This window comes from Opisthocomus hoazin, chromosome 10 (genome assembly GCF_030867145.1).
Source record: "Opisthocomus hoazin isolate bOpiHoa1 chromosome 10, bOpiHoa1.hap1, whole genome shotgun sequence".
NCBI lineage: Eukaryota > Metazoa > Chordata > Aves > Opisthocomiformes > Opisthocomidae > Opisthocomus > Opisthocomus hoazin.
Window position 1 is genome coordinate 10,281,677 of NC_134423.1, and position 25,266 is coordinate 10,306,942.

The following is a 25,266-nucleotide window of genomic DNA, read 5'->3' on the forward strand; positions in this document are numbered from 1 at the left end:
AGGTTCCTGAGAAAAACTAAAGGGAAAGCACAGAACCACCACGTTTTCCTTTCATTGCACACCTTTCTTGATTTCTTTTCCCCAAAGCAGCAGACATTTTTTCCTTCCTTTTTTTACATTATGAAATTGTCATATGAATTACCTTAATGGTACACGGTTCATAAACACGTAAGAAAGGAGAACAGGCCGTAGTGGAAAAGGAAAGTACAGTTTTATTGTCACAGCACGCTCACTTCTGTGACTACCATGCTTCAAATACCATGACCAGCTCATGGAAGCACTCAAGGTGCTTTCACTAGACCTACACTGGAGAAATTCTCCTCTTAACCTAACAAATCATTTATGGACTATTAATGACTTACTATCACGTACTAGCCAAGCGAAGGATCTCAGCCTTTGTGGCTGCACATTTAGAAAAACATCTTTTGCTTTGCACAGGAACTTAAGCATTACAAAAATGCGTGACATAACCAAAATTAAAATTTATTGTTTTACAAAATAAAAGAACTACAGTCTTCTAAATCCAGAAATGCACAGCTGTACCCTTAACGCACTTCTGTTGCTGTATGTACATACACTTCCATGATCTCCAATAGCAAAAGAGGCTATAAAATTTATTTTTCCCTTTTTAAAAAAAAAATTGGTGGACTGTTCCATTAAAATATACTGTGTTTAATCTGTGTATCAGAAATAGGTATGTCTTCCTGAAATAACCTGTACTTGACTTTATAAATAGCTTTCAAATACAGAAAACAGCTTAAACAGATCTTTACCTACAAAAATTATACAGTACTTTTGACCAGACGAACTCTACCTTATGAGCATCGATTAGAACGATTCCTCCTTTTTCAAGTGGTTCCTTTGCTCCTATGAGCAATTTTCCGTCTGAATAGCCAACTGCAAATGGTCTGTCTTCACTGAACCAGGCAAGGCATGTGGCAGACACTACACGAACAGACAACACAAACATTAATTCAACCAAACTGAACTTCACTTCTGCCAAACAGGTTTTTGCAGTGCAACTGTCTAAAATGCGAAGTGCATGACAACTTCCCCCACCTCAGAGGTTACTTGAGATACTCCTGGTCTGAAAATTTTCTTGAAGTTGTATGGTAATGTTAAAACTGAGTGCCACTGTAATGACAGCTGTTGAAAGGATTTTGTAATAGTTTTTTCATTCTTTTTCTGTTTATTAAAATAATTGAATATATATTGCTGACACGGTGAACAGAACTATGCTAGGGAAAAGAAAAAAAGTAGACTGAATCCTGCACGTATATCTGAGATAGGGATGCTGCTAAGAAAAGCACTGAAAACAACTGGAGCCTTTCTTAGCACGTAGATATTGCCTCGATTCTGCCAAAAAATCGGCAAATTTCCTGAAGCAGCAACATGCAAAACCACACAACGCTATCAAAAAGATGCTACTTGATGTCCCCTGGGACTGAACTACCAAGCAAAAATGGCAATAATTCTGTAACTCAGATGACACTGACTACACGCTCTCTGTAGAGAGAGCAGAGGCTGGAGGGAATCTATACCAATTTCACACGATGGCAAGGAGTGTCACGGTTCGACTAGGTTGCTACGAACTGTTTGCCTCTGCTGCAGGAGAATCAGGGTGCAAATGGAGATCCTCCCGACTTTTCTCCTCCCATGAACCAAGGGAATGATGCTTGCAGATAAAGTACCAGAAGTCATATCCCATGAACAATAATAAAAAAAGAGATTATATATTTGCTTAATAAAAAGGGGGAGGTGGGGGTGCTTATTAATTTCAGTTTCTACTTTAATATGATACTGTCACCTACCATCCTTTCTATAGCAGTGTTCCAGTTCTAGCCGGTGCATGGTTGAAATATCTACAACTTCAATAAGACCAAGCGATCCATCCATACGACCGATTAATAATAATTCTGGAGCATCTCCTGTCCACGCCGCAGCTGGCCCTTCTTCTGGCCAAGCTAGAGCAGATACCCAGTGAGGCTGAAGATCTAATAATCCTTTTCCTCCTAGGAGCCCAAAAAGTCTTTTAGAACTACTTGATCTTCATAAAGAGAAGAAAACAACACAAATACTTTCCATGGGAAAACATCAAGAGATCCTGTTTACAACTAGGACACACCACTAATTTGTGTAAGTTACAAGCCTACGAAGCAATGGTTCACTAATTCACACAGACACAAAATCTAGCTAACAAGTCTCAATTATCAGTTCTAGTTACACAATTTTGTTAAGGAAGGAAGCTAAATTCTTCAGTACTCAGTAAATTTATCCTTCTCCTGTGGACTTTTATTAACTTTGGGAAGTGTAACATGATTTTCATAAGCACAAAACAACAGACTGAAGTTTCAGAGGTTACAAATGACAATGGATTAATAGTCTTCCTCTCACGGGAGTTCTAAAGGTATTAATTATGCTGGATTAGTCATTTACAGCACAAATGACAGCAGAAATGTAAGAGAATTCACTTAAAGATGCTCACCAACTGAACCAAGGAATTGGTAAGGGCCTTTCCTTGATCAGGTTCAGTCCTCTATCACAATGCAATCTCATAAATTTAGTTAATTAATTTTATAGTATTTCTTCCCCAGGTGTCATTCCTCCTTATAAAATATGAGATCTAAATCTTTTGAACATTACAAACTTTCTTGAAGTTATTCATGGGCAATCCGTCTGCATTTTTCTTGTGTCAACACTCTCCACTTGTTACATAGCTGCTTTCTCTCCTTGGGCTTCTCCTAGAGTTTATCTTCCTGATGTATTCACTTACAAGGTTCCTCCTCCAAGACTCTCTTGTTCAAATAAATAAACCAATCTCACTTGCTCTGCTCTCACCAGCAGACATTCCATCCAGCTGATCACTCTAGCAATCCCTCCCTCCGTCTCTTTCAGCCAGTTTTCACATTCTCCCTGTTGCACGTAGAAAGGTGATTCTTGCAGACTACAGGAAGGTGGTATTTACAGACAAACATTGCTAAGAGTGATCAAGCCTCACACCTAAACACTTCTGATTCAACAAGGACTCATATGTTGCTCAGTTTTCTACTGAACTCATTGTAAATCACGCATCCATTTGTGGCGAGTGCCTTCCTCTAATTAAGGAGGTTTACAAGATTCTGTGGAAGATGGTACGCATTTAAACTGGAGAGCACACAGAGGTAAACATTTGGGTAACCAAATATTCGATAACTTTGCAGCTTCCCTAGAAATACATTGTATCATACTGCGTCACAGGTAGCTAGGAGCGTACCATTGACTTGCCAGATGTTCACCATCTTTTCCGTAGCTCCAGCCAGGTACTTGCCACTGATGCTCCAACAGACAAGAGACAAACTAAGGTCACTGGGTGATCCCAGACCTTCTTCAGAATCACCTTCTCTACAACAGAATAAAATAATGCAATTAAAAAAGGGCATTTCCTTTCAGCACACAGGAAAACACAGAACTGATGAAATACTTGAGTCAAAATCTGGACTCCTCCTGCCATCACTGCAGATTTACATCATAAATTTTTCTGCTCATAGTTCTATGTTCTATTTGAAACCATTTCAAATCACAGAAGGAGATAACAGTTATTCCCACAGTAAGAAATTTGAAGTTAGGTTTCAATTAGAAAAATAAATTCAATTATCTTTAACTTTACCTATTTCTATCTCAAATTTAACATCTTTGGTGAGGGCAAAACTTTCTGGGAAGTCATGAAATGAAACAGAATAGCTTGAACAAAAGAAATGAAACAGGTACATCTTGCTTTCGATTCTTCCTCCTGTTAAAATGTTGTTACACTGTTCTAAAAATCTATTTTAAAGTTTGCTTTGGCTAACTGTAGCCGGACCACTGGTATGTTTTGTTGTCCTTAGGGCCATACGTGACAGGCAGAGCTTTTACTGATTTTAGTAACAGGAAAATGAAGGCTACACTATTGCCAGGATGCACACTGCAGGCCAAATACTGTATCACCCTTGTGTTTCTGAAGATACAGGAGGTGTGTTCTTGCTTAAGTAGAAGACATTCAGAATAATTTTAAAAAAATTATCGAGATTGTTAGCAATGAAACCCATGAAAGCACTGTACAGGAAGCACACTTCCCTGCCGCATGAAGAACAGAAGATCTCTGTTAAAGGAAGATGCTGCTCTCATTACTACCTCCTGAAGTCAAGTTACGTCACCCCGTTTGTTCATTTTAAGGCAGCAGGTAACAGCAGCAAGCAAACATGAACTAAAATGGTCACTAAGAACTCACCATGAAACAACCTTCTAGTTCACTGTTGTTTCTCCATTCTCCTGAGCTAAACTCACCTAAACTGTACTGAACAATTAGATTTAAACCTCTTCTTTTTACTTTCTTCTTTTTTTGACACATCCAAATGATACAAAAGTACTTGTCAGACACTCTCATGAAGAATTGCGCTCATCTCCTGAATCCCAGAAGTCACAAATTCTTTTCTCACACTTGACTTCAATCAGCACACACATAATTATCACATTACACGTTGGAACTGTCCACGGGAACCCACTGAGGGGACATTCAGTTTTTTTTCATATGACAATCCCTTTCAGTTTTTATTTCACCCATTCCTCATTGCATTAATTAATTAAGAATATCTTGAAACAGCTTTAGCATGATGTCTTTCTACCGACCCTTATCGGGTTGATATTTAAGATCTGTTTTCAGTTTTCAGCTATTTAATTTACTTTACATGCCATAAACACACCTAAAGTCCCAGAGACAAAAGCAGAGAATGTCTGCACAGGAGATGCGGCAGGTTTGGCTCCTGTCATTATTTTCCACAACTACAGCTTAAATTCAATAGCTGACTATTATAAAGCATCAACTTACAGCTTGCTGAGCACACACGTTTGTTGCAATGAATACTGCTTCTTCGTAACGTTCCACACTCTTATGGTTCCATCATTTCCACTAGTTGCCAAAAGTCCCTTCTTATTGCACCAAATACATGTCATGACCTACAAATACCAAAGTAATTATGCCAAACCAGGAATTTAAACCAAAAGCTCAAGTATGTTTGTTCACTATTAAGGAAACACTAACCTACAGGACGGAGGATTAGCTACGTTACTGCAATACGCTGTAACAATCAAACAAGGTAGATTTTTCTACTTTCACAGTATTGTGTACTGTAATTAAGCATGCTTTCTAAGGATACTACATTTTGTTCAGACCTGTACTCCAAGGGCCACTACTGCACAGAATACTAGACAAAGACGTTAACTACTGTGAAAGAAAAATTAATGCAAATTAAGCTCTAGTCTAAGAAAAGATTTAGGGTGATTCCGCTGACTTCACGTACTGTGAGAATTTTCATATCCTCTTTGAATGAAGCTTCGAAGTTAGGCACTTTTCTGCATCACAGGTATCCTCAAGCAATAACTTACTTTAGCTCCAAAAAGTTACTTCTTGTGGGAAATCTTTCAGTCAATGTATTTGTAAAATAATAGTATTTTACTTTTTCTGTACTCTACAAAAGAGAGTATTAAAATCATGCAATTCTGGGTGAAGTCATGCTTACCCTGTTCTGATGAGCCTCTAGTTTTATGAAGGAACATTTTCGTAAGTCTCCCCCCACATCAGCGAGGGTCTGAGGAACACTTTGATTATCTCGGTCGTGCGCTGCAAGTGTTCGCACCAGCTGCTGAGCAGCCCACTGCCTATGCTGTGAAGATAACCTTGAAGAGAGGCAGCAAGCTGCTAGTGCATTAGCCAGCTCCAGAGGGCCTACAGCAGAAGGATCATAGGAAGGATGGGCATACAAATGGGCAATTAAACCTGCTTAAACAAAACAATGAGATGATGCCTAGATGAGTACCAAACAGAATTACACAAATGAACACAGCATTAGCCACAATTTCCAGCAAAAAAGGAAGTGATTAACAAACATCTTATAAAAACTTTGCAATCATGTTAACTATTAGAACAAACGCTCTTCCGATACCAAGAGAAAAATCATGCTGTTTAAAATGTCACAAAAACCCCTGAAGAACAAAATTAGGAATAGCCTTATTCCCAACCCATGGAAAACGGTTGTTCAAAGAGCCAGTGTTTTCTGCACAGAACGTCTGTCGCGACAGAGCCCAGCTGCTGCGGCCGCTGCGTCCCTCGCTGCCCATCACACCGCAGCAGCCCGGTGCAGAGGTACAGCGGCTGCTCTGTGGCTGCCCAGCCATGCGCGGCGGCGAAGCATGGCTTTCTGCGCCGGAGCCGGAACAGCAGCAGTTCGCCTTTACTGCCATTCATTTCATCAACCTCGGCACAACCGAGGCGCAGCGTCTCAGCTACACGGCTTTGAGCACACACACATCCAGACTGGTCTTACAGGGGCAAAAGATGCACCTATGTAATAATATCATATTTTTAAGTAAAATCTGCATACTAAACTATAAGATTATCTTGATTAAAGCAAGTTTTGTACATTTTTGAGAGTGTATTTATTTATAGATTATTCTAGGAAGTCTCTCCTTAAATATAAATGAGGAAGCGAAGATTTAATAATTAACATTTAAAAACAAAGCTATATCATACCTTTCTTTTCAATTTCTGCTTTATCATAATTTGGCCTCAGTTTGGCCCCTTTGTCTGCCAATAATGCTACAAGTGCTTGAGTAACTACAAAATTTGGAGATGTGACAAGTTTATTTTCTTCTGCAATTCCTCTCAAAAAACTCGGCAAAAATTTTCGCTGAATTGGATCATCAACAGTTGTCAAGTTTACACCGGTTGCTGCAGAAATCAAATTCTGAAAATAAATAATTAAAGACAATAAATAACCAGGACAAACAGAAAAATTAATCTTGAAAAACATTTTTAGTTGAACAGACCATGCAGAGTTTTAAAGATTTTCATTTTTTTTTTCAGAAATTCTCAAGTCCCAAACGCTTTTAACAGGTAAAGATCATGTGGATTTTAACGCGGACTTAAATTATTTAAGTCTTCTAGTCTGGGGAATACCTGGTCTTAATGGACCCAACTATCCAGACTCATGGATTTAAATAAAAGAAAAAAAAAAAGACAGGGAAAAAAAGTATCAAGTAACCAAGAATACCAGCAAGAACTAAGGAGCTTATAGAAGAACTTCTATAAAGCTCTGCACCTAGCAGTAGGATAAAAAGCAGTAACATGTAATAAAATCTGTTATCCCACCCAACACTCATACTTCTCCACAATTATATTTCAAACTCAGAAGAAAAAAAAAATTACTCTGATTGCTCTAAAGTTTCCTGATACATATGAAATCCCGCTGCAAGTCCACAGCTGTAGATCATCTCTTTCTAAAGAAACTGTGCTCCACACAGAGTTGACTCAATTAAAAACCTCAAAACTTTAACAGAAAAACCTTATCAGCACAAAAAACACATCCATTTTTCTCCACTTGAAAAGAGTACCCAGAAAAAAAAACAGTGAAGTTACTTGATTTTTACCAGCAATAAAACATACCCTTGTGCAAAGTCATCAACAAGGACTCTAAGGAGATTCGCAAACTGGGGACAGTCTCATCACAGTTCAGAAGATAAAAGCAGAAATTATCAATAGGCACAAAATGGATCGCTTTATCTCGCGTAAAAGTAGCTTGATATAAACATTCACATTGAAATAACGGTCCTACCTGTGTGCATAACTGTACCAGCAGCTTTGCAGCACTAGGAGTGTTTGATGCCAAACAGCCCACTGCTGTACTCAGATAGGCCAGGCAAGATATAGGCTTGCTTGTTTTGCTGTGTATTCCTCTAGCTCTCTCTGTTGAACTTGAGATAGTGGATGGACTCGTGGAGAGGCCTGCTCTCCCTGCTGCAGCGAGGCACATTAAACGGACCAAAGTTCTGATATCTGTTAATCCCAAGGATTCAAGACCAGCTGCCAGGCTACAACTGGAACCACTGTCAAAAATGAATACAAATGCTCTTGGTTTTCTTAGCACATTTAAAAAGAAAGTAATGTTTGGATAAAACTATTCTAAACCCATTAGTGAACACTGCCTGTTTGATTAGCTTGACACTGTTTACCATGCAGGCGGAAGGGGAAGAAAGAGGAATGAAGCTGCAGCCTGACCACTCCTTTTCTTTTAAGCTGAAGACTTGCCCTTCAGCTTAAAAGAGCTGCACATTATAGACTTGCCCTAGCAAAAATCCGTAAGTTTACCTGGAATCAATCATGAACAAATTTACATAGATAATTCATGTTTGGAGTTGCGCTATGACAGTATGTACATGCACATGTCAGATTTCTGCAATGTCTTCATAGTCGCACAGGTATCTCATACAAAGCCTGTTTTTAAATCCTCATGTCCCACAACTCCTTCACTTCATCTTCTTTTCTCTGAAGTTTACCTCTAAGTTCTAATACCTGCCTTGAACAAAAATCCACTGACAAACACAGCATCTTTATGTTCTGAATGGCTGATACTACTGGAGTCCACTTTCCATACAAGATGTAGCAGTTTCTTTCATGAACTCTGAAGATAGGGTTCAAAAGAAAAAAATCAACAGAACTTTTTCTCTTAGTAGTATGATGTAAGTACATCACATGAGAATCACTTTCCCAAGAGCTTAAAACTGCATCCCTATCAAACGTGACTTGATAACTGGTTCCAAATGGAAAGGTGGAAGGGTTGCCGAGGATGCCACAAACCTGACAGACAAAAGTGAGAGCGCTCTCATAACCATCGTTCTTGCAAGGAGGACTTGGGCGGCAGCTGTCACTCTTCTTAGAGCCATCACACGGTCATGCGGATTGACTAAGGCAGCGGCTTGTTCTCCTAAGGTTATCCTGCCAGAAGAACTTTTTTCTATAGAGCCATGACAGCCTTGGAAATAATGATGATTTGCATTAGTGTTTAAATACAAACAAAACATTATCATATAGTAATAAGCGCAGAAGCAAATTCAGCCTAAGTTTGCAAATTACTCATTAATTTTTCAACATTTCATACATACAGCACTACAGCGATAATGACCAAGAGGAAAATACACTCCTGAAATACACTCTATAATTAAATTATTCCTTATCTGCAAAGACAGATGAGCACAACTTGACAATATCCAAGTTAATGTTAATTCCTCTGTTTCCCTTTTCCATTAGAGGGGTCTTTAAACGTATACACTGATCCTACATTTCAACAGGCTGGTCAGTAGGTCCTAATTTAAATCCATGAATCCATCTTTGAGCTCTCCAAAACATGCTACTGGCATCCACTGCAGGACTACGGTCACAGTTTTATTAACAAATCAAAGCTTCAAGCTTTTTGCCAGTACAAACACCTCACACTCCTCTGTCTAACTCCCCTACAATAAAAGGACAGTTTAGAACCCCGTCTTCACTTCCTCCTGGGAGGCAGGAAAGACTGTCACAGTATTTCTGCCTTGCCCCCATAAAACCACACCAAAGGGGAGTTATTTGTTCTTTGAATGACATTCCTTTCAAATTTACCTATTTGCATCAATGTTTCTTCCATGCTGTTGGTGGCTGTCACCATTGCAACTGAAGCACCCAGAGGGTCACTGTCAGGGAACTGTACAGGTTCAGGTACAATACGGCGATCGTTTAACCCAAGAGGTCCAGCCAGTAATTCAAACTCCTCTTCTCCTGTCAGCTTTTCATCTTCGTCTACATCTAACATATCCCAGTCTTCTAGAATTGGAGAAACAGAATTAGACTTGGTTACAAAAGCTAAAATAGTAAACAATTTCAATTAATTGAAAAACCAATACAGCGTATAAAATGTGGATTGCAATCTGCAACATACTAGTCTTAAATACTCAACTTCTGATGTTGGCATAGACATAACATAGAAAATCAGAAAAAATCCTGCTTTTGCCTCTCTCCACTGCATTTGTTTGTTACTTCTACTGCAGCAAAGTTTCACGGATGATTCTCTGCAGTATCAAACTAGCTGTTTTTTTAAAACACAGAAATGAGAGGTCCTCACATCTAGCACAAGACAACTCCAAAACCTGGAATACAGTGAAGAGTGCAGACATACAGTTGTGCTTTAAGTCATATATGACAACAGGTGCATATTCCAAAGGACTCCACAGCAAAGACACTAGATATTAGAAAGCTCCGTCTTCATATTCATCAAACAAGTATGCATGAGTTCTTCGGTCATAGCTGTACACCCAGGCTTGTGCTTTTCCTTCCCGGAAGGGCAGGGAGGAGAGAAAGGAAAAGCACTACAACTGCAATTCAGTTCTGCATTCCATTCACTTCCCAGCCGTTTACACAGCAGTCGACCTACATTTCCTGATCTCTACCACTCTTATCTCACTCCCCACACGGTAGAATCTGAACCCCTTTAATCCACTGGAAGGTGGACTGCTGTTAAGTTCTGGAGCACTGACTCTTAAATAGACAAATGTGGTCAATCGTACAACTGCGATCATACAAGCTACAGAAAGGCCCAGAATCAAGGAATCATATGGGAGAGGTTTTCTACAATCACTAGAAATAATCTCTTGAAGTGAAAGCTGTCCTCAGGACGCTCTCAGCTACTACAAAGGTAGAAAAAGTAAGAATAAGCCTAACGGCACACTTCTAAGATTCTTATGCTAATTAACTTCTGTTACAAAGGGAGCAGAAGAAATGTATTTGAACGCCAGGCTCTGCATGTGCAGTCCTGGATACAGCACCTACCCACACCACCTTCTCACCCGAACTTCAGTACTGGTCATCTCAGCTACTCAGATGAAAGACACGGGAAAAATGTCACTGATTCTTTTCCCATATGAACTACAAAAAAAACATTAAAATACATCTAGTCTGAAGAAGATTTTGAAGTATACCTTCCTGTCCAGTTTCAGGAGTACCTTTATGGAAAAATAAAACACTGGGCAAGTCTGAAGTATTTAATATCTTCAGCAACTTAAAAACATACCTTCGTAGACACTGTCTTGTTTACCTATTAGATCAGGAGCCTGGCCTTTGTACCTGTATGAAAAAATAACAAAGAAAATAACTGAATGGATCTGATAATTTATATAAATACATAATTTAAAACTTGGTTTACCATTATATTGCTTTACTGTTAGGGCAATGTATATATGATGTCAGAAATGGCTAGTAACAGAAACAATTAAAAGGGCTTCTAGAAGTGTCTGCGGAGGGTGGAAGCGTTTTGCAGCACTAATGTGGGAAAGGCCCATAAAAAACACTGGAATTGTCAGACAAAACAAGTTTTCAAAAGTCAACAAGAGTGTAGGCAACATTCCAAGAAATAATTCCTTGGTTTTCACTTAAAAAATAGAAATATCAAGACAACTTTTTTTCTAAATACACATTTCTTGAGTACAGAGAATGAAAGACAAATTCTGATAGCAATTTTAATTTTTTCAATCAAATCCTTAAAACGCTGACACTCACAAACATTTTTTAGTTGTTTCTTTTCCTTACACAGAGTATTCCACCATCTTATACTTCCGTACCTTTCAGAAGTTGATGTTTTAGATTTACTCTTCAGGGCTAAGTATTTCTCTCTGCAGATACCGCACAACAAGTAGTAAGGATTTCCGCTTCCGCATTCCCCACCAAACCACCCATCTACGTAAGAACCATTGCTACGATAGCCCTGGCGATTCGCACTGCGACCGCAGCCCGGGTGGTTTCTCTTCATGTGTTGATTGAAGCTGACAACGCTGGATTCACACAGCTCACAAACCACTACTTCTTCTCTGTCTTCAGATTCACAAACATGCTGCACAGTAAGATTGCCACATATTATTGCACAGAATAAATCTCTCCATATCAGATATCAAACAGGCCAATATTCTCCGGTGCATGTTCCTGCCCATTTCTGTTACACACACAGGGATATTTACATGGTTAACTCGCACAAAAGCAAAGCAGAAATAGACAACTGATGACATAATGAAGAAAGACAATCTCAGAACAGGAAAAACATTCAGAAGCGAAGTTTCAGAGGATGAGGTTTTCCTATTGCATTTCAGCTCCAACTCAAAACTCTTGCCAGGGTAACTTCTTCCATATAACTCTGCTAGGTCACATTCAATGCTGTCTGTAAGTTATCTGGTTCTCCTCAGAACCTGACTAGACTAGATCCAACAAAGGAAAAAAAAAAAATCCTTCTCCAGACAATTGGGCTTTACATTTACTGAGCAACAATAATTATCATTTGTGTCATTAAATTCCAAGGTTTATAATTAAATATCTGTCCTAAGTCAGTAATTTCATTGTGATGTTCCAGTGAAACAAGCTGAAAAATTCAACATGCGTACTGAAACTCACTTCCACATCAGAGTCAGGTAACACCATCATTAAGAGACAAAAGCTAAGTCTTGTGGGTTGCTTATCTAATTTGACATGGATATTCCAAAGATTAACAAGCTGCTGTTATTATATTTCTTTCCCATTTCAGACATATTTTTAGTGGGCTATACAACAACTGAGTGAGGACTGTCACCATCTCCTTCCCAGAGAATGAAATACCTGACATGACTAAACTAAGAAAAATTGATCTAAGTGCAAATTATGTTGCTATAGATCAGATGTTGTTATTATTATTGTTGTTGTTATCAAAAGAACAAACATTTACAGCAGTGTTTGTTATACCACAAAGCTAATCAATCTAGAATACATACTTGATTTCTAAGTAATATTCTCACAACAACAACTATACTAGTTCTGTTCTCATCTTTCAGGGGAGGGAGAGGAAAAACTACATACGTGTAGAAGTGCAAAGCAAGAACCACAAGAAAGCACTATTCTTAATCTAAAAGGGAAGCTACAGAATACAAGCAGATTTTAAGCATTGCTGGCATTTAGCAAGATCTTTTTAAACAGGCTATAAGCATATGCATGTTACTTTAGATTTTAAAACACGAACATGCAAAAAACAGTAAGTTAAAGCAGCCCCCGCTGCAGTCACACACACCCAGGTAGGCCAGTCCAGTACCTCTGGGATCCACATTCCCAGAATATCATTATCACTAGCCAGGTCCTGCCCAAACATAGCTTCCATTGCTTCATCATCCAGGTCAATCTCCAACTCTTCATCCAAGTTGAAGTCATAAAGCGCCCCTGGATCTTGCTGCAAAGATATCCCTTCTCTCCGACTCTGATTCCTGTGGGCCTGTACAGAGCGGTATAATCCCGCTCAAGGAAAAAAAGAAAAACAAAAATAGCACTTTTATTTTGCATGTAATAAAGATAACTGTACTTTCAACTTCCTTTTGCTTGTTTTTAGCTCTTCTGCTAAACATAATCTACTTATTACCACATAAATACTGTAGTTCAATCTACACTGATGCACATATGAGAACGAGAGTTTTGCAACTTTCATAACTTTCACACCAAGTACCAATCCCCCTCCTCTGCATTTACGGAATAAGCAAAGACCTTGGAAGTCTTTCCGTATACCTACCCGCACGTGCTAGCAATGTCCGGGCAGCTAAATCAAATTTGTGTCTTCTCGTTACAGCGGAACGACTTCTAGAAGGAGGTCCACTGGCAGAAGCTGCGTTATCCACGTGATCCATATTATCAGGGCTGCAAGAATTTGTAAGTTACAGGTATATCAAACCACGTTTTAAACAGCCACATACAGTAAGGAAGGAAAAATACTAAGATCATATTTATTGGCTTTTTTTTTTTCTTTCTTTCAAGGAAGGAAAAAAAGGGAATTTGGAATTCAAGAATTTTCAGTTCCACTGCAGCACATATTCGCTCTCTTTTTGACTGTGAGATTTACCTCAAACAACTCAGAGGCAGCAATATCAACACCTATTCAATGCTTCCATTGTGCCAAAGCAGTGCAGAAATCTTGGGAGAGCATTTTATGCTGTCAATGTTAACTACAGCTCAAACTAGATTTCTTCTCCTATTTAGAAGAAATATTTCTGTGTTGCTGCCTCAGACCTTCCCTCTTTTGCAAAACATGAATTTAAGTTACTTAGTAACAGTTGTTGCTTAGTTTATTTCTCCCAGCTGAAATCTGTGAGTTCTCCATGAAATGACAGGTCACCTGGGGCAAAGTAACTGAGGAAGCTTCAAAACATGTATCTCAGTAGGATCAAGGAATCTGAAAGTGTTCTCAAAATACCTCTTGTAATTGTCATACTCCCTGTTAACAAAAAAGGTGGCATAATTCCTAAAAGTGTCATTTAAAAATATAACCACTGCCTTTAGCATTAAAAACAAAACAAAAGAAAACCAACCACCTTTCCTCCTTTAATAGATAGTTTAGATCTAAGGTTGCGAAGGTAATGGAGAATATAAACTTCAATTCAGTTTCATCCTTTCAGGACAAATCAAGAATTCATTTTAAAAGAAAAATGTAGAAAAAAAGCTGTTCATGAATACATTGAAGAAAAAAAAATACTCCAATGAAATTCTGGTTTATTACTAGGTCTTTTAGGTAAAATATAAGCTATATGCCCTATTTTTATCGTTCCTCCTTCCTTTTTTCTGAAGGAAGGATGTTCAGTTACATCCTTCCCCAGTTCCGTGAGCAAACAGTACTGCAAAATAAGGCACCCATGTACGCCTAATTTAATTGCATCTTTGCTTTTACTCATGTTGTAACAAAACTCAAAAGTGGCATTGCAAAGCAATGTTCTGCCATCAAAAATGAACTGGTGAGATTTTCCGTTTCAGCAATGGATTAGAAGCAATTGTAAGAAAACTACATCTTACCTTTCACTAAAGCCTTCCTCCATTTCAGTGGCATCAGCAGAAGGGATATCACCTGGTGACTGCAAATAACAATGATCACCAGATTTTCCACCACTTCCAGAGACTGTTGTCCCATGTCGTGAATCTGCAGTCCCTTCTGACTGGGGCTCTTCATCATCTTCATTTCCAGGGTGCTCTATCATCCACATGGCCAGCACTGTGATATTCTGTGCATCTGCTTCTCCTCTGGCACCTGAAAGCAGGAAAATCACGCTTCAGAATTGCAATATATCATTGATGGTGAAAAACCACATTTTGTTCCCCACAAATGGTTCTAGAATTTAAAAATTAAGTATTCCACTGGAAAAAAAGTGTTTCATATTTATCTAATTTTCAGTTTAAACTGATTTTATAGTTATAGATTACCTGTAGCTTCCATAGCTTTTGCAATCTGCCTGAGGGAGAAGCCCATTTCTAACAACGGAACAGCAATGGCAGGAGGAGGAGGGGATGTTGAAAGTCGACTGCTTGGATCAGACAAAGCTTAAAAGACAGAAAACATTAAATGTAAAGTGCATAAATCTTTCTTTAGTGTAACTTTCTTACTTCGACATATCAGCTTCAAATAAGGGAATAATTGCCCTTAACAACTTTCCTCTGTACTACTTTCAACAAAGTAAGATACTTCCTGCAATGAAACCAGATGGCATTCATTCTTATTGGTATCACACATATCATGTAAATTTCTGTTTAATCAAGTAGGATACTGATGACATCCAAAGAAGAAATTAAGATATGTCTAAGAAGTTTATTTCCATTTAAATTTGTATCAAGTTATCTGTTTGATTTATATTTAGGTAGACTAAAGTCATCCTTGTCCGAATCATCCAAGATTCCCAGATATCATGAGATGGCACCAATACACATTCCTCTTAAGGTACAGAAAAAGACCTCAACTAAGCTGGTGACCTATCTGAAAAATCTCTTTGCAGACAATTGCTGTATTTCTGTGCAAAGAGTCTTTCAAGTGACTCTAAAAAGGTCAGTTACTGCCCAAAAAAATAGTTTCTTTATCATTTGCCACTATTGAAGCCACAAACCATGTGCAAACAGACAGTTTTGTAAAGACTGTATCATGACTAGAAGCAAGTCACCTCATTAAAAAAACCAACCAAACAAACAAAAAAACCCCCACAGAGATGTGGTGAAACAGAGCAGACAAGCTGCTACGCAGCAATGAAACAGCTGAAAGACACAACTAATATCATGGATAGATGAGCAAGAATAAAAAGTTGTATCAGGAATTTTAAAGCATGAACTTTGTTTCTCAGCGCTGGGTACGAAACCTGGAGAATATAGTTCTACTCAGTCTCTTCTATTCCATTAATACAAAACACATACATGTGGACTTGTATTTTTCTTTTCAGCATTATTTCCTTTGCATCACAGCCTCCCATTACCTTCACATGATTCCAGACAGCAGCATGAGGAGCCCATGAAGGTTTTATCTCATTAAACAAGTTTAATTGGAAGGAGCTACACTGGTGTATGCATCATAAAATACACCAATTCTTGTCTTCTGCATGCTATATGATCTAACAAAAGCTAGAAAATTAGTGGACTGAACAGTGGCACACGACCAAGGAAACAAGCCCAAATCAGATTAACATTTCGAAGTAATTACCAATTATACTGCTTTCTTGTTTTACACATGTAGTTTGTAATCCATTCCACAGCTTTTAAAAACTAATTTAATTTTCCTGATAAAGTCTACAGCTAGACAACCAACAGCTTTTTGTCCTACAATAGTCATTAAAAGGTTTTCAGCAATGCTTTGCATGCTAGGTTGCATTAAAATGAAATCCTGTTGGCTTTCAATGTCTTAAAAAACTACACTAAACATCTGCGAATTTACTAACTTGTCCACATTTCTGTCTATATTGACTACAAGTTTACCTGTACGATTGGCAGGTCTCGCAGACTGGGAATCAGGAGAAGTCAAACTTTGTCTCCTTCCAACTTCATCTGAAGGAGATGTTGGTAAAGAGGATATTGGAGGAGTCTGAGCACGTCGTGCTGGAAGTACAGTTGTAGTAGGATAACTGGAGAACATTTGCCTTTAAAAAAGAACAATATACATTTATATCAAAAAGAGCCATGCTGGAAAAGGTCTAACAGAAGAAAAACAAATTAGAGTGCACTTGGCAAGTCATACTTTATAGCAAATGAGTTTTGTAAGGGTAAGGAGCAACTGGGGCAGGCAGGAAAAACCCTGTCAGAACAGCTCATCCCTACCACCTTTGCCTGGAAAGTTAAGATTCTAGTATGGACCTAAAAAAAGCCTTCATAGACCAAGAGGTGTCTGAGGAGACAAAAGAGAAGTAGACAGTCTGCCCATTTCCCCACTTGGTTCAGAACTCAGCCTGACCAATAAACCAGGTGAGTATCTTGCACTCTCCCGGTCCTAGGACATTGTTCCGGCTTTTGTCAAATTGCACGTGCAAAGCCTCCACAAACAGGGGTCAGGTACACCAACAGAATGAAGAAACTTAGGACAGGACTCTATTCAATGTAAAGCAGATCTCTTTCTACATCACAAATAGCATCTGCAGATTAACCAGCTTTATCTTTCTTCCGTTTCAGCACGTGAGGGCAGGATGAAATGAGGTCTTAGCTTGCAGGATGGTACCTACAAACTAAGATCTAGTCTAGTTTGAGAATCGACAACTATTTGTAAAAAACACAAAATTTCAGAGATTCGTAATTTAAACTATACCAAATAAGCACAAGAACTGAAGGACAACATAAGGAAGGTGTTTTCTCCTGTCACGAAGAATTCAGATGCTACATACATATACAGTGTATATTAAAAGCTTAACAGCTTTTTATTTCTAGTAACACATGTCCTGCAAGGCAAAGTAACAAACTCTGTCCTCTGCAGAGGCAGTTCTTGACAGTAAACACAAACACAAACATTTTCCAAAGCTCAGACAGCTAAAGACATACACTGTATATAAAATACAACTGGTTTCCTACACCCACAAAATCATATATGCTGAAAATACAGATACTTTACCTAAGCAGACTGAGAGGCATAACACCAGGTGATTCCGAAGCTGGAACTGTTTCAGTATCAGTTACTGGAGTAGTAGCAGTGGTAGTATCCTCCAGGGAGCTGCTCATGAAAGACGTCGTGCTAGAAGCAGAAGGGCTAGTTGTAACTGGTGTTTGGGCTTGCTGAGACTGATCGCCTTCTTCTGCTTGTTGATCTACTTCTGCAACACAAAACAGCACATTACAGGAACATCAATACAATTGCATAGAGCAAAACAGCCGCTGTGGCTAAACTTTCAAAAATAACTACTGTTATTTACAATTCCCCTCAAAGCAAGAGGTGTGCAAAAATGTACACCATACAAATACTTCTGCCAATAACTCCTGGACTTCTGTGAAGAAATGAGTCTATCGGCACTTGCTGTCATCATACCGACACCAGGTAAACAGTAAACCAGTCTTTCCAGATGACAACAGAAGCCATTTACTTGGTTAGATCTTACGATAATTAGATTTAGACATTTAGATTTCTGATTGTAACAGCTAGGATTATTCTCCTAGGCAGAAGAGAAAGAAGTCTCAGTTACGGAAACAGAGCTGATTAACTGTAAAGCTATTTTTAACTCTGCTGTTTAAGTAATAGATTTTTGAAGGGTTTTTTGGATGATTTGGAAGTTGTCCCTAAGACAATACAGAACCAGACAGAGCAGTAATTAGCTTTAATATTTTAGATTTTTTTTTGTTTAAGCCGATTTAAATGGTTTCCCTGAAGATGCAGACCGTAATACATGTATTATTCCTTTTCTTCTTAAACATACACATTTTCTCTTCAGCTTCTGTTAGCACAGTGCCAAATATCTCAGGAAAAAAATTCAGAAAACAAAACCCCAAAACCCCACAACTGATTTAGAGATTTTCACTGACAGAAACACAGGTTACTTACACCCTGAACATACACATGCTCAACAGCATCTGTTAGCATGACTGCATACAATCCCAATTTGTATGTGACGTGGTATCATAAAGTTTACTCTTGTTAAAAGAGTGAACTTTATGATACTACGTCGCACAAAAATCCTTCTCACAAGTATATACAGAACTGCTCATTTTTAAAAAATACTAAAGACCAATTAGAAACTCTTCTATTTCTGAGTGACTGATACACATTCACTTTTTATCAAAATAAGGAATCAAAGAAAAGGCAAAAAAGTCAGTATAATATTTACAAAACAGTAAAACATGTTTGTAAAATTCCTCTGTCCAATTAAGATTCCCCCAAAATATAACCACTACAAAATTACAAGATAACGTTATTTGTATTGTCATTACTACTATCAATTCTAATAGATATTTAAAAAAATAATTCAGCACTATATTTCCATAATTATGAAAATGTACCTTGTTTCAGTCTGCCACCAAACTGATCCTCCAGCAGCCCATGAACCACTAATTTGTAGATCATGGCTTGTGCCCGTTCCAAATCTGCCAGTCCTAGAGCTCTCTTAATCGGTGAACGCATGACTGCCCGTTTCACCATGTGTCGCATCAGGAACTGCAAGGCAGCACGCATTTCAACGTCTTCATGAACAACCGGAGAACTAGCACAATCCGAGTTGTGACCATTTTCTGCCAGGACTTTTGGTATTAAAAGTAGTTCAGCGTATTTACTACAACTAAGAAGAACACTAAGTGACTTCATAGCACCAAGATAAAGATAAGATAGCTGTACTGCCCTGATTTCTGACTGCACTATGTCATGATTTCTTGAAGTATGTTCATGGTTCTTTTTTCTTCCTTCTGCAGCTTGGTGTTGGGATTCCATACCCAGCGTTGATGGCTCTAACGAAAAGGAAGCAATTTCATTTTCTGACTTCAAGCTTGTAGTGCTATGTCCTTTGTTATCATCAGCACTTTGTCCTAATCTTATATCTGATACAACATCACCCTCTATTTTCTGGTCCAATTCCCCTTTATCTTCAGATTCATGTCTGTGTTTTTTCTCATGTCTCTTGGTGCTTTGCTTTCCCGTATCTTCATGAATACCAGTCAGATAGGTAAGGTCCAGCAACACAGTAGCTGTCAGCCCACGAAATCTTGCAACATCAAAAGGCAGCGGTTCGCAGGGCTCCAGATTATACAATGGAGTATCACTAGGCGACCAAAAAGTTGGGAAGCTTTAATAAAGATCAGAATGACACAGGAAAAAGCAAGTGAGGGAGAGACAGGAGGAAAGCATAGGAAATAATGTAGGCAAAGTAAGATGTAAAACATATCTAATGAAATAAACAAACCAATTCTAAAAATTAAATGCGAACAGGGGAAAATGAAGTTATGATCAGAAAATGGGGAGATATGGTATCAGAGTAAAGGCAACAAAGCATGCACAAGGTTTCAACAACAAGCATTAAAACCCAGAAGCGTCATAGAAGTTATTAATTTTGTGCTGACAGAGGTTTCTGCTATGCTGCTATTCAGAAATGTGTAACAGACTTTTCTACTAAGAAAAACTACCTTAAGCCATATTTTACCATCATACCTGAACTGAGTTTGTGAATAGGTATGAAAGCTTAGAGAGAAAACACTCCTAAACTTTTTTCACATTAAGAAAACGCTTTGATTGACCTCATGTTCCTGTTCAACCATTCATCACAAGGAGCACACTACCGGTATCTCACAATAATTCTCTCTCTGGTTATGTCAGGACAGATTACCTGGAGAGGACAGTGACTATTTAAAGACACGGGTCAGAAAACCCAACAGACACACGTAATATATGTCTGTCTATCTGTCCATCTATATCTAGTGATAATATTTTGTAATATTTAGGACTGTTACATTTGACTAATTTTCACTCTAAGCAGGACAAAAATTCACCAGCCTGTATTTCCATGTATCTAGTATTTTCTATACATCCAGCAAATAAAGGACTTCTAAATCTTCCTTTTATTATCCCAAAATGTTTTCCCATCTTACAATGGTACATCCCGAACTTAGTTCAATGCATTACCAAGAGCTTGCCTATGTTCAAGTGCTGTACCACTTCACTCCAATAATATTTCACATTATTTTAAGGCCACACTTACTTTAAGACTATACTGTCACATGGGCATACTCGAAAGGACTTGTACCCGGAACTAAATTCAACAATCAATTGCACTTCAGTACATTGAGCTAAAGGGACAACAGCCTTTGTGTAAAGACAAAATAGGCACAAGGCTGCAACAGTTCTAGGAGGTGAATCAACCTCCGTTGTTTCAGAGTGTAATTGTAACTGGTGGCAAAAAAAAAAAAAAACAAAGCTCAATTTCTTCATAAGATTATGGTTCAGCTACAGCCAGGAGTTTAAGAAATTTAGTAAATCAAATCTTTTCCACACAAAAACACAGGCCATTCCTGTGAGAGCACTGTAGAGCCCAGAGAAGACACTAGCTTCATTTCAGAGTTTCTTTCCACGTGCCTTCCCTTTGCAGGCATCTCTGCAAGCCAGGTGGCAAAGGGAGTATCTCCTCCCAGCCTCCTCCCCACTTCTCGCCTGCAGAACAGCTCCGGAGCATCGCCATCTAACACAGGGGCATCCCTTTACCTCTCTAAGGCAGGTCAGAGAATGCACAAACACTACTTCGAGGCAGCATCAATTCCAGTACCCTCACCCAGCCCACCGCTAAATAGGTCCCATTTCCTGAGCTGAACCACTCCAGCCCCACAGAGCAATTTCCAGTCCCCTCAGAACAGAACAACAACACAGCAAAGACGCCTGCTCTCAACTCTGACAGACGAAAGCAGGTCTCTCTGCAGAACCAGGTTCACCATTTACAGCAAAAGTCTACGCTAAACCCCAGTAAAAATCTGTGTTCTTTACAGACATAACCAAGAAGCTGTAGTAAATTAAGACAGCAATCATGCCTTAGTTAGCCAATACGTACCAATTCTAAAACAACCAATGCTCATTTCAGATCTAGGAAAACTGGCAAGCTGGTCACATCCCAACTCTGAAACCTAGAGGCCAAGTCTAAGAAGTCTAATGATGCTCATCACTTCAAAGCTATCAAATTCATTTTGATACAAGGCATTCTATTACTACATAGCGTAAAAATTTAACTTCTAATATTTTTGTTTTAAAAAGCCAAATTTTGAACTGTAAGCTTAAAATAATTGATCAGCACCACCCTAATGTAAAACGTATGTTACTTCTGAAGATTTCCAAGCCCAAAACACCACTAGATTGTGAAAAGTGCAGGAAATTAGGATACCTGATAGTAATCTCTGCTTCATCCCATTGGACCTTGGCGGATGTGCTGCCTTCCTTCACTACCCCAAGCAAGGTGGCGTGACGTCCAGTCTGCTTGTGCACACATCGACCTCCAACTCTCAGACCAGCATCAACTCCACCAATTACTGCTAGAACAGGCCACACTTCCACACAGAGCATCTTCAGCTGCAGTTCTGACAGGTCAGCCAGACCATGCCTACTGTGCTTGCTTTTCTCTTCCTCTTTATTTTCTTTCTCCTCTCTCACCTCATTCTCTTCTCGACTTTGAACCGAGCGACTTTTCTTCAGCTTTTGGCCTGCTTCTTTAAGACATGTTTTGATTTTATTCAGTCTTTCCATAATTTTTTTATTGATGCAGTGTGTCCAACGGTCTGTGCGATGAAGGATGCGAATGAGTTGGATAGTGGCTTCCGCCAGCACTGCAGCAACAGGACTACAGATGGGGTCACCAGGTAGCAAATCTCTTGGGGTACCACGCATCTGCATGTCACAGATTTTCACCTAAGTGTTCAAAGAGAACAGTTTAGAAGTTATTCTCTCGCCACACCTGAAGAAGCTCATTTTACAAATACAGAGCTCTCCTGCTGAATAGAAAAAATAACTAGCATTGTCCTTTTTTTGCTTGGGGTCCCTAGGAAATCCACCTTAACTCTGATCAAAACCTGCATCCCTTCAAACTCAAGGATGATTAAATCACAACAGTTCACGGTTTCTCACATAAAGCTACTTGCTGGGAGGGACAGAGTGAGAAACCCAGAAAGCCTTGACGTTGTGTAAACACTGTTCAACAGCAGCTGAAACACTGTGCATTATCAACACTGTTTTGGTCATACATCCAAGACATAGCACCAGACGGGCTATAATGAAGAATATTGACTTTACAAAACAGTACATCTGTGCAGATGAACATTTAAGTTACCTTTTCTCCTGGATTACTGCTATAGAACATAACACAAGGGTACAACTCTGCTGCATCCACATCTTCAAAAGCCAGCTTTGGCTCCTAGTTAAAAAAAAAAAAAAAACAAAACAAAACCCCCTAAACTTAGAACACCTTAACTAGCAAAAATGTGAAACGTGACAAAGTTATACCTGCATTATAATCCTTGTAAGTACTGAAACTGTCACTTCTTAACTGTCATGTTTAGTTTTATATAAAATATCCATGCCAAACTACTGTTGCAAAAAAACACCACAAAAACAATTAATGTTAAATACCTCTCCATTTTTACCAAAGGAAATAGTCCTTGCTTCCATATCTAACACGCATGTGATGAAATCTCCTTGAGTAAAGCTGGACAGAGTCAAAGTTTGCTCTCCATTGTGATAAAGGTTACCACTATAGGCTCTATACAGCCACATATCTGAGGTAGTGCGATGGTTGAAGTCATGTACTGGCCAGCGAGAAACTCCCACACACGTGCCTTCATTGCCTCGATTCTCCTTCACAATGTAGAACTAACAGACAAAACAAAACAGGCAATAAAGCGTTTAACACAACAAAGCAATGAAAATTTACCTTACACACATTCATTCATACTTTTAACTTGAAGCTTTTAATACAAAATGATACGCTAATAAGCTAAAATCACACTCTACCTCTAAAATGACATCTTGGTGTATTAGGTCAGTCATTAACATGTCATTTAAACTTAACCTACCAGTAATTAAGAACACTGTATGTACATACACAAAGAAGTTGGGTTTTTTTCCAGACTCAAAATGTGTACACCCAGAAGCTGGGTTACAAGTGCTAAAAATATTAAAGAAATAAACCAGCTTTACTCCTCATGTTCACAGTGAGTGATTTACACAGATTCAAGTAAAAAAAAAAGAAGTGTTATGCTTGAAGGTCGTACTAACGACTGCAACTGTGTATGTTTCTATACCCCTAAAAAAAAAATCACTCCAGCTGACGCACTGAAGGCTGGTCTTGTCAGTCAGACAGGCTGATGTGTCTTTTTGCAAGAAAACGTTTTGTGAAGTATTTTTGTAATGAAAAAAAAAATCTAAATGAATGAAAAATCAAAATCTACAGAGTTCAGCAGGTAACGACTGCAGGACAACACACATTTGTGCTGACTATGGATCTTAGGGATAAGTACCATCATCTCTATAAATACACCATACACATTCACGGTCTCCAGTCTGTATAGTGACATATCCAACTGGCAGTGCTTGAAAGCAGCCACAAATGCTTCACTTTGGATTGAAAATCATAGAAACATAGAATCCTGTAGGTTGGAAAAGACCCTTCAGAGCACCGAGTCCAACCATAAACCTAACACTGCCAAAATGTCATTTACTCAAGTATGTTGTCATAAGGGACAAAACCTAGCTAGCTGTTGTTTGTATGTCATAGTATATTTCCAAAACAAAGTAAAAGAAGTTAAGAAATACACTTTTATGCAACCTACCTTCCACTGGTAACACCCAGAAGTAACTCCAGTGGATGCTAAACCATATCCTTTACCCCCACTCCCGTGAGTCAGAATCTGCCCATTCTCCACTATGCAGCACTGAGCTTTCTCCGGGTCAAATGACACCTCCTGTATGGGAAGATTCTCATCTTCATCTTCAGACTCTCCTTGCTTCTATCAGAAATACGACAAAATACTTGCAGTAAATGTAACTCAGTTGCATTCAGTAAAAAGAGAAAGCAAAAGCATCATTACCTGCAGCTTAATTTCTTGTTCTTTCTCCTTCACTTGAATGGCATGTTTAGCCTGAGCTATTGGAGTCTCCCACATGCAGTCAGACAGAAGCGAGAATAACCGTTCCACAACCTAGTGTATCAGAATATAATTCAGATCATTTTAAATCCAAGAAGAGGACAACAAATAATAATATTATACTGTTCTACTGTGCTTTGTAGGTATAAATGTCAAAATATTTAGTGCTCTTAGATAGCAAATGTCTACACTGAGCCTCATCTGATTTGGACTCTGAACAAAACTACGAAACATTTAAAAGTTTAATGAGACTTTTTGAAGAAACAGGTGTAAAAGCTTATAACAAAATATAAAGACCTGAGCCATTTGATCATCTTCAACGCCAGATTCACAAGCAGGTAATACAGCTTCTAGTACATGAAGTGCAAGAAGTCTAGTCCTCAAATTGCCAACCAAGGGAACTCCTGAGGATGGAACAATACGTTAAGAACCTGAAAGCAACTTCTGCATCAGGCACGCACCTGTGCTGCCAGCTGCATGCTACCAGTGCACAATTTCCCAAAGCATAACTTGTGTGCGTCTGCGGACATTAGTTGTAGTTGTTCACTATGTAACACATGCTCTAACAG

At 38.7% G+C, this 25,266-nt stretch overlaps 1 protein-coding gene across 5 annotated transcripts in view; it reads right to left on the reverse strand.

The window, feature by feature from the left end:
- HERC1 (HECT and RLD domain containing E3 ubiquitin protein ligase family member 1) overlaps positions 1-25,266 on the reverse strand; it is a 108,503-nt gene that overhangs the window by 17,879 nt on the left and 65,358 nt on the right. For 4 of the 5 annotated variants that reach the window (XM_075431288.1, XM_075431287.1, XM_075431286.1 and 1 more), the window contains 24 exons: positions 24,995-25,101; positions 24,641-24,751; positions 24,383-24,559; positions 23,184-23,423; positions 22,885-22,968; positions 21,946-22,466; positions 19,094-19,869; positions 17,718-17,916; positions 16,598-16,758; positions 15,068-15,184; positions 14,663-14,894; positions 13,392-13,516; positions 12,903-13,123; positions 11,437-11,705; positions 10,890-10,942; positions 9,446-9,646; positions 8,648-8,822; positions 7,626-7,896; positions 6,545-6,758; positions 5,535-5,791; positions 4,844-4,971; positions 3,254-3,381; positions 1,812-2,012; positions 815-945 (listed from right to left, as the gene is read on the reverse strand). In XM_075431288.1, the coding sequence (XP_075287403.1) occupies positions 815-945; positions 1,812-2,012; positions 3,254-3,381; positions 4,844-4,971; positions 5,535-5,791; positions 6,545-6,758; positions 7,626-7,896; positions 8,648-8,822; positions 9,446-9,646; positions 10,890-10,942; positions 11,437-11,705; positions 12,903-13,123; positions 13,392-13,516; positions 14,663-14,894; positions 15,068-15,184; positions 16,598-16,758; positions 17,718-17,916; positions 19,094-19,869; positions 21,946-22,466; positions 22,885-22,968; positions 23,184-23,423; positions 24,383-24,559; positions 24,641-24,751; positions 24,995-25,101 (5,099 nt within the window). The remainder of the gene's footprint in view (positions 1-814; positions 946-1,811; positions 2,013-3,253; positions 3,382-4,843; positions 4,972-5,534; positions 5,792-6,544; positions 6,759-7,625; positions 7,897-8,647; positions 8,823-9,445; positions 9,647-10,889; positions 10,943-11,436; positions 11,706-12,902; positions 13,124-13,391; positions 13,517-14,662; positions 14,895-15,067; positions 15,185-16,597; positions 16,759-17,717; positions 17,917-19,093; positions 19,870-21,945; positions 22,467-22,884; positions 22,969-23,183; positions 23,424-24,382; positions 24,560-24,640; positions 24,752-24,994; positions 25,102-25,266) is intronic. The other variant, XM_009943332.2, reaches the window with a different exon arrangement.